This window comes from Lonchura striata, chromosome 13 (genome assembly GCF_046129695.1).
Source record: "Lonchura striata isolate bLonStr1 chromosome 13, bLonStr1.mat, whole genome shotgun sequence".
NCBI classification, from domain to species: domain Eukaryota; kingdom Metazoa; phylum Chordata; class Aves; order Passeriformes; family Estrildidae; genus Lonchura; species Lonchura striata.
In genome coordinates, this window is record NC_134615.1 from 5474600 (window position 1) to 5488410 (window position 13811).

The window sequence follows — 13811 nt, forward strand, 5'->3', positions numbered from 1 at the left end:
GGACAAACATGGGATGCAAAACCTGAATGAAAGCAATTAGTAAATAAATTTTAAAAAGTAAATGTCCAATTTGGCCCTCTAAACTCATTTTAAAAATTGGAGAAAAAATGGAAAAATATGGATAGGTCAGTAAAGCACAGTCCCAAAATAAAACCAACCAGGCAATTAAGCAAGAAAAGTTACTTCTATTTGCCAACTTCTCACAGAAAGTGTAGACCGTGAACAACTGATGACTTAATTGGCTCATTAAGAACTTCTGCTTAACTACTGAAGCACAAGGACCTGATGTCAGGAAAGCTCTATTCTACTCCCAGCTCCCAAGCACAAGCTAACTGCATAGCCTTAGACAAGAGACACTGCCTAGTAGGGGCTATTTCTAGTAGGGACTATTTCTTCAAAGGCTGAGCAAGTAACTGACTCTTATGAGTTTTTTCCAATTACTGTCAAGTTCTGAAACACAATGAGTATGGTAAATAGACTGTGAAACAGTCCCATTAACTCTTCACACAATTACAGACCAGCAAGAATATATGAACAGACCTCAGTTTAATGCAGAAATTGAAACTCAAATGGTATCTGACAATTTCTTTTTTCAAAGCCAGTGCTATGAATCACTGAAGCTGATGCAGGTGATCCCCTCACCTCAATTAATAAGAGAAAGCCTGAGTGGGTCACTAAGTAGATCGCTTTTCAACTCTTATCTTGAATTCTGAATATGGAGAACATTTTACTTGCAGTCCCCTAAATTCCAGTAACAAAATAATAAATTTTCACTCCACCCACACCAGGGTTAATTACAAGCATCAAGTAACAGCAACTGCTAAACAAAAATTTCTTTTATCATTTTCTTAGATATGAGGAAACATAAATCTATTAAGCCTGTAAACGATGGTACAAAGGCAATTACTGCACATGACATCTTTATATGATCTTACATTTTTTTTGTAATCCTCTGTAAAAAGAAGTACAAAAATAGAAAAAATGGGTGGAAAAATCAAGTAGTTTCCAAAACAATAACTAACAACTGAACACTTGAATTTAAAGAGACATAACATAGTTCTGAAAAACAGTGGCTACATTCTTATTCACAGGTCTCAATGGAATCGTTCTATCAGACACGTGAACCTGAAAGAAAGTATTGAAAAATGCATATGGAGTGGTATAAGTACAAGGAACATAGACTTCCTGTTCATGGGAAAGTTCCCTCAAGGATTTCTAGGAAGTAAACTATAAAGCAAAACAAAGGGCATGGAAATGTGAGGATATGAAGAAAATCAATATACACATGAAAGACAGACATTAAGACACAGTTTCTAAAGGAGATGGCCATAGAAGCCAGCATCTTATACACACAGGTAGATCTGGTCACTGCTCTACTGAAAGCTGCTGAAAAATAGGTTTATAAAAAATAACCACCAGGTGCAAACAGTTTAGAAATAAAAAATACTTTCAACTGCAATTTTCTCCCTTAATGACGCCTGCTGGATCTCATTATATATATATCTCTTATATAACACTGCTGTCTTGTTGTCAACGAGAATTCAAGATCAAAGGAAGTGCATGCTGTGTAACACAACACAAAGGAGATGGGCTTTTTTGAAACCTTTCAAAATGCAGATGTTAGCACAAGAACTGTGTTTGATTTTCCTAGGAAAATTTAAAAAGCTACTCTTGTGCCCTTACCAACACATTGCTAGAATAAGAAGCATATCCAAATGGAAATCAGAAAACATGTTTGCATTTTAAACCTCCTAGCCTAGGCAAGTCAGCTCCTTCTTTTACATCTTTGGCATTGCAAGGGCAACAGCCTTGTAAAGAAATCCTCAGCTGCTGTAGCATTTTGCATTTCATACACTGGAGTGAGTCATTCCAAACACATTTATGGTTACAAACATAACACCACAACACGAGTCCCTGGGATGTAAACAAATAGTTTCTATTGTTTGCATGTGCAGAGGAGGGCAGGATATGGCTGTGCATTCAGTGACAGAAAACAAACCCATTAAGAAATCTTTCAAGTCATATTGCTTTGCATACATCTAAATTGTACACACATTATTACCAGTTGCCACACTTCATATTCCTTTGTTTCTCTAGCCTCTGTTACACTCACACTTGCAGAAAAGAGTCCCAATTCCAACTGGAGCTCTGAGACATTTTCTTAGCATAAACTGTAGCATTATTCTCCAGAGTCAAGTCCTGTGTTTCATTTGTATGCTTTCTCAGTTTCCAGCAATCTCTGCTTTGAAACAAATTCCCCACGTCCAATGTAATGTAATGGGGTTTAAAAGCATGTTTCTATGTATGAATTTAAAAATGCTGGCAGGTATTTACTTCATTACTTTTGGTGAGTAGTTCCTACTTTGAACTATGGATGGTAGAGCCTTCCTATTATTCCATCTGTGGCAGATTTATTTTCAATTTCTGAGCATCTGCAGTTGAAGAGGTTTTGCAGTCCTTTTAAGCAGCTGAGCAAAGAATGAGCAGATGGTGTCAAATGTAACAGTACTAAAACCCCCCAAAAAACTTTTCCTAGGTTTTATTTTTTAAGTAAGAAATTCTTAGTTCATGAAGGATCCTACCACAAGCCACAGAGAAATTGGGCACATTCACATTACACCCTAAACATTCTTAACAAGACATTTGCAGTACATTTTAATCTTTATTGAATAGCATTTTTCTAGAATTGAGCTGAAATTGTACCACAAATGCTAACTATTATTTGATTTGTTGGAAATAAATATTAAGCAGAAAAGCATGTGTCTTTTGGTAAACAAGTAACAATAAGCAATAATTATCTTCAACTGTATATTAAACATAGCACCATTTCAAGACATTAGTGAAAATACCATTTTTTCTCCAAGAATTTTACATGCCCACTGAAGCTGTTCCAGGTTTTATAGCCTTCACCTACTCCTATTTATAAGCAACATAATGAAGGAAAAGGGGACTATATAATGTGAGTAAATATATTGCTGTTTCCCACTCCCTCAAATGTCAGGGGTATATGAAATCTCCTATAGGCACTGTGAATATAAACACTTTAAAAGACCAAAAGTGACTCCTGTAATCACAGATGTCAGAAGTAGCCCACAGAAACAAGACAGAGTGAAGCATTTTTAAATAGAGAGAGGTGCCCAACCTAGAACCATGTTCCAGCATAACCAATTTCAGCTTTCTTTGATCATCCAGTGGCTCTGAAGATAGCCTCACATTGGTGTATCAGGTAAACTCACATTTTGTTTTGTTTCAGCAAAGCAATCCTTTACCTCCACAAATGTCAAACCGTACCTAATTGTTATCATATCTCCATGATCTCCTTGGATGTACCAGCTGCAGTTAATGGCTGGAGGATAGTTGGATGGCCAAGAAGGACTATAGATGACTCCCCGTCTCTCTGTGTGCTGTTCCAGTTCTCCACTGCAAGCAGCTGTTAATAAGGGGAGAAAAATCATACTGTTAATGCTTTGCCTAATCAACAATTCATATTAGCTTCAAAAGCTTTCATCACTTCCTGGAGACTGCAGACATATCAGAGTCAAGAGTTTTATCCTCTTTCTCCTTTCTTCCCTGCCCTGTTTTATAATTAAGACACCCACACCAAGTGCAGGTAAGCATAACCTGCATTTCAATGCAGGACCAATTGATAACCTTGCATGAATCTACCACAGGCTACAACTGGTATTACTGCATGGATCTTCCAAGAGGATGTCATACAGAAATCCTTCTTACCAGCTTCCCAAACTAGCTAGGTCACCCTGCAAGTGAAGAAGATCCGAATTAACTGTAAAGCAACTAGTAGCTCATTCTGTTGTAACATGTTCCTACACATGTTGTTTATTCTCTTAACCACATGAAGAGTTTGTAAGGGTTAAGAAAATACCACCACCCACCACACCCCCACCTCTCCCACAAAAAAGTAAACTGCAGTCCAATGTTAAATGCTTCTACTGAACATTACTGAAGTACTCTAAATTCCTTCTGAACCCACATAGATGGGAAAAATTTTCAAGACAGGGAAAGGAGCAAACAAGGCCAAATAAAGCTCAGCATTTTCAAAGCACATTTAGTTCTTCCTATGGAAAACATCAGGCTACATCAAATACTTATAATCTGTAATTAAGCAATTCAAAAATAAAAATTAAATGTTCCAAGGACAAGTTGAAAAGCTGTTCTGATAGGAAAATGTACTCCAAGCAGACTACAAGAGGGAAAATTCTCTGTAATGCAGCAGCTATTCTGAATATTCTCCAAAAAATATTATTTAAACTATTTTTAAAACAAATTATTATCTAGACCATGACTTGTGGACTGCAGCTGAACATTTCAGTTTTTGACAGAAGCTTACATTCTTGTAGCTGAAAAACACAGCAAGGAAAAAAGGGTTGCCTATACATCGTCACCTCATACACGTAAGCATTCAAATACACTGCATTATAAATGAGAGATTTACAGTATTACTTGAAATCCAGCCACACAAATACACCATTTTCAATTCCCAGTTGGGATCAGATTTAGCTGCACTGGAGGGATGGAAGGAAGGAGTACCAGCACAGCTCTTGGCTGCAGTCAAGTCAGGTGGCAGGGCTGCCTACAGAGCTCCTGGTTGGGGCTGGTCTGCAGCACGTCCCCTCCAGGAAACCCAGGCCTGGCACTATCCTGTTTGCTCACAGCAAGCACTTTTAAAGTGAGAGCCACAGGAGTACAAAAAGCATGAGGTGAATAACTCACCTGAGGCAAAACATAAAAATGCTATTATTTTTACTCTCCAGGTACAGCATTCCACTGAAATACATGTATATAATTCCTACTAGTTTCAAAGGCCACAAAAACATAAAGAATACATAAACACATGAAAACATCTTTTTCCAAACAAATATTTTGCAGTAAGGAAGTTACAAAAACAAGAACATTTTTGTTATCACAGTTCTAAAAACAGAGCAGCTTCATGCCAGACACTGGAAAATACTGAGATGCAGTTCCAATTATAGAATTATAAAAGCAAATGCAAGACCCACAGGACTTTTCAACTCTAGTTCTCAGTTTCTTTAGGTCTAGAATTGTGCTCCTCCACATACTTGTTATTGCACCAATATATCATAGTAGCAGAAGAGGACCAAGAGCTAGAAAACACATAAAGGAGCTGGGAAGACTGCATTTCCTAACTGCCAGGCTAGTAACACTTCAAAATAGGAAAGAAACAGAATCTATAAGGTGAAAGAACAAATACAGAAGACAGCACAATCCATAAGGCTTCCAGCAACACCTGTGCAGATATTTCTGCTGCCCTCGTACCATATTATTTTCTGGATTAATATTCCTTATTTGTAGTACTTGCAATAAAACAGAGTTAAATCCACACAAAACTTATTTAGTTTCCATTCTGAGGAAGTCCCACTTACAGGCTGATGGCTCCACATGAGCACTTCCATTCACACGTCCATCAGTGTAGTTAGGGAGCTATTATTCTCCCAAATACTTATTTCTCAGTTTTAGGAAGTAATTACAAAGACTCTGACCAATGGTTACTTAAGTATAGTATCCCAGCATTTTGAAGTAATATCACTACATATTTTTGTTTTAGAATAACGTAGTTTCTTAATGTAGAGGATCTGTTGTAACATCACAGTTCAGATCTTCAGTGAGAAATGCTTTTTCTTAGTAACACTGGCACATCTGATATGTGAGGCAAGAAAAAAAACAAGCAACAAAAGAAACAGATTCTTCCTTTCAACAGAAGAATTGTAGCTGTGCAAATCTAAGGACATAGTGAGGGAAGGTCTGCACTGATATTATATGTCATTTTTGGTAGTTCATCTGACAATGGCTATTGTTGCCAGTACTTTACCATGGCCTTATCCCCTCTGACACACATCAAGCTTTTCAGACTTGTCCTACTCAAAATCAAAAGGCCAATTGCTTAGCTCTTAGAAAGGGTCTGGATTGGTTTAAGACAATTTAAAGGAGAAGCCTCTGGGCCTAGGTATCTCCCCCTGGGGTCCAAGTAAGTAATGAATGTAAGTATATTAAGTGAAAAAATAACCCTTTACTAACAAGCAGAACAGCAACAATCAGAAACTGTGGATTCAAGAGTTTAGTCAGAGAGAGAAACAGGTAAGTTTCCCAGGCATCGCCCTAGGGAAGTTATGGGAAGCTCAGAGAAAAGAATTAAAACAATTTTTATCTCAAGCCTGTACACTTGGTGTTTATAAACATGTGGAATGTTGTACATCATGTTTATGGACAATATGGTGTTGTTCCTAATTAAAGCAATTGTGTGAGGAGTGTTGTTTGAGAACCAATCAGGTTCTGGGTGAACGATCCTGCCTATAAATATCTGAAGTTCCAAATAAAGTTTGACTCTAAAACTCGGGAGGCGTGAACTGAATGTTGTTGCTTCTCACCGTTCCTAATCCAATTACGACAAAAAACAACAGCAAATAACGACTAAATACAAAACTGCTCAACCCTGTGGACTGCCCAAAACAAAGAGACCCCAAACAAAAACTGCCAGGCACAGCCCCCAGGGTGGTGCCCTGGATTTCGAGCATGAGGTCAAAGGGGGAAATGGTGTCAGACTTTTCTCCCCGGCCCCACTCCGTTCTCCTGTCTCTCACTTGGCTTATCTCCCGTCGGCTGGAGCCCTGACTGAAGCAGGTCCCCCCTTCTCTCCTGGAGCAGGGTCCCCAGCTCCCGACACCGGGGAGGGACAGAGCGAGCCTGGGGCTGATCGGGGAGGGACAGAGCGAGCCTGGGGCTGATCGGGATACAGGACACAGCGAGCCTGGGGCTGTTCGGGATACAGGACACAGCGAGCCTGGGGCTGGTTCGGGATACAGGACAGAGCGAGCCTGGGGCTGATCGGGATACAGGACACAGCGAGCCTGGGGCTGGTTCGGGATACAGGACAGAGCGAGCCTGGGGCTGATCGGGATACAGGACACAGCGAGCCTGGGGCTGTTCGGGATACAGGACACAGCGAGCCTGGGGCTGATCGGGGAGGGACAGAGCGAGCCGAAGGCGGTTCGGGGCTGTTTCCTCTCGGCGCAGGACCTCCAAATTCCCGAACAGCCAGAGGAGAAGACGCCGAGCCTGGGGTTATAAACGGCGTCGCGGCAGCGTCCCTGATCTCCGAGCCCGCCACCTCGAGAGGCACGGAGGCTGCTCGGGCAGCGTTCCAACTACACGTGTGCCAAAGCAAACTCGCACACAGCACCCACAGACACGCAGCACCCACAGACACACAGCACCCACAGACACAGACTGGCACGCAGCACCCACAGACACGCGGACTGGCACACAGCACCCACAGACACACAGCACCCAAAGACACACAGACTGGCACACAGCACCTACAGACACGCAGCACCCACAGACACACAGACTAGCACACAGCACCCACAGACACACAGACTGGCACACAGCACCCACAGACACGCAGCACCCACAGACACACAGACTGGCACACAGCGCCCACAGACACACAGACTAGCATGCAGCACCCACAGACACACAGCACCCACAGACACACAGACTGGCACACAGCGCCCACAGACACACAGACTAGCACACAGCACCCACAGACACACAGACTGGCACACAGCACCCACAGACACACAGACTGGCACACAGCACCCACAGACACACAGACTGGCACGCAGCACCCACAGACACACAGACTGGCACACAGCACCCACAGACACACAGCACCCACAGACACAGACTGGCACGCAGCACCCACAGACACGCGGACTGGCACACAGCACCCACAGACACACAGCACCCAAAGACACACAGACTGGCACACAGCACCTACAGACACGCAGCACCCACAGACACACAGACTAGCACACAGCACCCACAGACACACAGACTGGCACACAGCACCCACAGACACGCAGCACCCACAGACACACAGACTGGCACACAGCGCCCACAGACACACAGACTAGCATGCAGCACCCACAGACACACAGCACCCACAGACACACAGACTGGCACACAGCGCCCACAGACACACAGACTAGCACACAGCACCCACAGACACACAGACTGGCACACAGCACCCACAGACACACAGACTGGCACACAGCACCCACAGACACACAGACTGGCACGCAGCACCCACAGACACACAGCACCCACAGACACACAGACTGGCACACAGCACCCACAGACACACAGCACCCACAGACACAGACTAGCACGCAGCACCCACAGACACACAGCACCCACAGACACACAGCACCCACAGACACACAGACTGGCACGCAGCACCCACAGACACGCAGCACCCACAGACACACAGCACCCACAGACACACAGACTGGCACGCAGCACCCACAGACACACAGCACCCACAGACACAGACTGGCACGCAGCACCCACAGACACACAGACTGGCACGCAGCACCCACAGACACACAGCACCCACAGACACACAGACTGGCACACAGCACCCACAGACACACAGCACCCACAGACACAGACTAGCACGCAGCACCCACAGACACACAGCACCCACAGACACACAGCACCCACAGACACACAGCACCCACAGACACACAGACTGGCACGCAGCACCCACAGACACGCAGCACCCACAGACACGCAGCACCCACAGACACGCAGACTGGCACGCAGCACCCACAGACACGCAGCACCCACAGACACGCAGCACCCACAGACACGCAGCACCCACAGACACGCAGACTGGCACGCAGCACCCACAGACACACAGCACCCACAGACACGCAGCACCCACAGACACGCAGACTGGCATGCAGCACCCACAGACACACAGCACCCACAGACACGCAGCACCCACAGACACGCAGCACCCACAGACACGCAGACTGGCACGCAGCATCCACAGACACACAGACTGGCACACAGCACCCACAGACACAGACTAGCACACAGCACCCACAGACACACAGCACCCACAGACACACAGACTGGCACACAGCATCCACAGACACGCAGCACCCACAGACACACAGACTGGCACACAGCACCCACAGACACGCAGCACCCACAGACACGCAGCACCCACAGACACACAGACTAGCACACAGCACCCACAGACACACAGACTAGCACACAGCACCCACAGACACACAGACTGGCACGCAGCACCCACAGACACACAGCACCCACAGACACAAACACAACTCTGGCCATGGAACCTCAGAGATACAGGAACGAGTTTTGGGAACAGATGATTATGGGGTACACCATCATTACAAATGACACCAAGACAGTATTGCCAAAACTTAATTACACTGTTTAACGATATGCCCACGGTCCCCTAAACCTGTCGGAGCAAACTGGGGACACACACATGCATCCCTCCCAAAACTATTACAGTGTTTACCCGAACCTCACCTAACTGCCTCATGGTTTTGATGCCTTTTTTCCCCACCAACGCTCATTACTACAAGCCTTGCAAACATCAATCGACCTCCTCCCTAAGGCAGTCGCCTGCCCCTCCCTTCTTGTGCACCGACTGCTGCAAGGAGGAAAAGGTGAAGTAAAAGGTGAAGTACCCCAGCACAGCTTTCAGCAGCTCTTTTTTCACACACAAACATTTTGAAAGAAATACCTTTACTAAACACAGCCTTCAGTGCTGACAACAAAATGGTAAAACCACACAAGGGCAGAGTTTTATACTGTTGGGGCTTCAATATCAATAAAAGGGTCCCAATTCCCTCCTCAGCTCCTGGCCATGAAGTCTGTGAAATCACATACATGCCTAAGCACCGTGTTAATAAGTACTTAGGGCTTCAGCATGACACTGTGATTCCTTAAGGAAATAAATAAAAGCCTGTTCAAATTGCCAAAACATCTAAAGGAAAGGGAAGTTTCTAGAAATAGAAAGGTACAGTTCCGGATTCTGAAGACCTTATCATCAGTGACAACACAAAAGAATAGCAGTGATAACACTTTTTCAACAATTCTACAGCCTTTCTGCACAAACCTAGAAGTGAAATCTAAATTCACTAAAGCTCCAAACCACTTAAATTTCCTACATTTAGCATTACTGAAGAAACAAAAATTCCAATGCCTGGATTGGCCAACCAACTCAGCAAAAATCTAACTGAAATGGTGTTTTTAAAGAAAAGATAAATTATAAAGACAGACAGTAATAAATTTCTTCCACAGTTAAAAAAAAAACCTGAACAAAAAAAACAAACAAACAAACAAACAAAAAAAATCCCAAAAAAAGCAAAGAAAAATAAAACTTCAAACTTTAAACACATGCCAGAAGAGACTGGAGTTCAGAGACTGTCAAGAGCACATAAATCTTAATGAGGCTTTCTGTAACAATCAAATGGATTTCTTCTATTGTAAACAGCAGTAGATTCCCTCTGCCAGATAACTATGCCACAAATACGTGCAATGATTTTTCCAGAAACTTTACATTAATAATATCACTCTTATTTTTGCAAGAGCAACTGTAATAAAACAGACATTAAGCTTCATAAAAGGATGGCACTGAGGATACTATGCTGTGCTGGAATAAATTTTCAGACAATCCCAGACAAAAATAAAACCTGCAGCTTCACATTCTTCTGCACCAGGGCCTATCCCAATCACAAGGAATGCATCCCAACCATCTGCTGCAGGATAAAAGATGTTTTGCACTTGCCACAAGGAAACTCCTCTCAAGACCAAGTGCTTGGCAATACACATTTCCTCAAGTAGCTGTCTCAGAGTCAGCAGGAAACTCTCCCCGAGTTCTCACAATGCTCCCTCAAGGAGGGCTTGCACACATGGTTTAATGCAGATCCCTTATGCCTGTGGGAAAAGAAGACTCAAGGCTCGCCTTTGCTTTGCTCAGTCTCCAGCTGGCTTTTTCTGCCCCTCATCAGAGCCAGTAAAGGCAGAGTCCAAGGGTTCCAGCTGCAGATGTGACAAAATCTAAGCTCACACAGCTCGATCAACAGCCTAGCTTCCTGTGAGCACAGGTAAGAGAAGCTACACACGGATGGATCCCTCTGTTGCAATGACCTTTGTTGATCATTTTTATCCCAAGCTCCAGTTACACCATCAGGAGACAAGGTAACTCAAAACTGTATGAAGACAAGAAAACATGAAGGCTACAATACTGTGAGGTTTCCAGCAAATTTGCAGAATTAAAGCCAGATGTTACAACTCTATTTCTAGTGAAAAAAGAGTGTTAAAAAGCAAGAGCCAACTGGAAGCACTTCTACACATTTTAGGCTGGGGCAGTATCACCAGTCTAAGTAAGCAACTGTGTAATTACTTAATTTGCACTCTGTAAACTCATGCATCATACACAAAACAGATGCCAAACTCCATCAAAAGCTAAAGAACCATCCAGGCAGAACATACTAAGACATAAATGACACTGTACTTTTTCCAATGAAAGAATGGAAAATAGTGTGCTGCAAACAATACATCTCCTTCATGGTTTATCCACACTTTCTTTAAGCTTAATTTAAGCAGGTTAATTACCTAATCATAAAATTACTACTTTCTCCTGATTTAAACCTTCTGTCAACCCCCAATTTTGACTTGAACACTCAAGCTCCAACATTATTCAATCTACTGTCCTACAATTATTTTTCTGTTTTCCAATATCCTTTCCTCCCATCTCTCTTATTTGCCATTTTCAGTTTTAATATAAATTACAGCTTCTCTGGGAATAAAGTACATCTATACATATAATGGTAGATTGACAGTCACAAGAGGGTCCTTATCACTAAGAGGATCCTGACTTCAATATTCCCATAACGTCAGTAAGTCACAGCACTGCTAGAGAGAAGGAAATTACACTAACTGCTGCAATTCTAGTTGAATTTCCACACTGACATTCATGAGACATTTTTAATATTCTTGTTTTAGCTTCTTCAGGAATGAGCCAGTCTCCCTGACTTGGTGCTCCCAGGCATACTTCCTAAACACAGAGTTTTCTCCTAAACATACCCAGCAGTACGACCTTAGCCTCAAGCAGACAATTTTTATCTATCACAATGACAATGATGCAGTCTATAATCATGTTGTGGTTTAAGCCCAAATGAAAATAAACCCCACGCAGCCACTCCCAATCCCCTCAGGTGAGAGAGATGAAATGCAGATTAGAGGTTGAGATAACAATTTACTCAATTTATTGTTACTGGAACAATTTACAATTTAACAGCAACCAGATGAGAAAATCAGTGCCAGCAACACCCCCAGTGCCAGCAGCTGTGGCAGAGGCCATGGCCCAAGGGGCTCAGGGCCAGGGCCAGGAGTGACCCAAGGTGGCCGCAGCCTCTGCTTGGCACCTGGGACTTGTCCCCACTGCCGGGCCACAGGGGACAGCCCAGGGGACAGCCCTGGCACGGGGACAGCCACCCCAGCACGGGGACAGCCACCCCAGCACGGGGACAGCCACCCCAGCACGGGGACAGCTCTGGCACAGGGACAGCCACCCCAGCACAGGGACAGCGATCCCTGGCCATGGGGACAGCGATCCCTGGCCTTGGGGACAGCCACCCCAGCACAGGGACAGCGATCCCTGGCCATGGGGACAGCGATCCCTGGCCTTGGGGACAGCGACAGTCATGCCTGGCCTTGGTTGGCACAGGGACAGTGATCCCTCGCCCTTGGGGACAGTGGGACAGAGATCCCTCATCTTGGCTGGCACCATGACAAAGCCCAGGAAGACTTAAAAGTCCTCAACTTCCTAAGATGTCATCATTCATTTGTCTTAAACAAATGTCATTTTAAAAGTCACTCTTTCATTACAACACACCTCTGTATGGGGAAGAAACAGTAACAGCTCAAATGAACAGTGAATACAGGCAAGAAAAGTATGTCTTACCTAATGAGGTAACAGCACTTTCTATTTTCCCAGTCAGGAAGAGATTCACTGTGTAAAGACAGAAAAACAATGTTCAGACAAATTCTAGCAGTACAGGGTGGCAGTCAATAGTTAATCGTTTCTAGGTGTTTGCTGGGGTGTTAACACAAGTGCACTGCAGCTTCCCAACAAGAACTTTGCTTATCTGCACAGGCAAGTCATGTGATCAACTATTATCCTTCACTGTAGCTAAAACAAGTCAATACACAATGTAAATTTAGTATCTCTGAAACATGCTACCAAAAGAAACAAATGCCAATCCATTTTAAATTATATTCCATAGGATTAATTTTAACTGCAGAACACAGAAGAACAATCACACTAAAACGTGATTACTGTCCTTAAATACTTCTCTGAATAAAGCAAAGTTTCTCCCCCCAGGTAAATGTCACCTTGAAAATCAGCTGCTAAAGCTAACATGATTGCCTTGACTAAGCAAAAGCAATGAAGTTTTCAACAAGGTCCACTAATACAATCAAAACAGGATGAGGCAGTACTTGCAATACATATCTGACTTGCAAATTAGTTCCAAAGACTCTTCACTTTCTCAAAAGTCTCCTCTCACAGTGTATACCATTAAAGTGATCTGGAAAGAGTAGTTATTGCCAAAGAAAATTCATCCTATGTCATTGCTGCTCCAGAAATCAGCATTAATACATAGTTCCCTATTAGCTTCCCCACACATTCTTTAAAAATTACAGTCTCCCACTGACTGCTCTCATTTCAACAGTAATCTGTAATCTACAAAGATAGCCTAATAACAGAATGACAAATGCTTAAAAAAAAATTTAAAGGTTTAAAATGTTACCAAAAACTTAATTAACAACATCCCAGCCCAAGCACTCACTTTGGCTTTATTTTGCATATGTTAAATCCTAAATCTTTTAATAGGTAATCTCTTGGCAAGAATTTAGTTAAAAACATCATTTAAAAATCAACA

The 13811-nt window shown here is 43.3% G+C and overlaps 1 protein-coding gene across 2 annotated transcripts in view; it reads right to left on the reverse strand.

Moving 5' to 3' along the window:
* Positions 1-13811, reverse strand: part of LRP3 (LDL receptor related protein 3) — a 30870-nt gene that overhangs the window by 13008 nt on the left and 4051 nt on the right. For both annotated transcript variants that reach the window (XM_077786265.1, XM_077786266.1), the window contains 2 exons: positions 12833-12880; positions 3292-3430 (listed from right to left, as the gene is read on the reverse strand). In XM_077786265.1, the coding sequence (XP_077642391.1) occupies positions 3292-3430; positions 12833-12880 (187 nt within the window). The remainder of the gene's footprint in view (positions 1-3291; positions 3431-12832; positions 12881-13811) is intronic.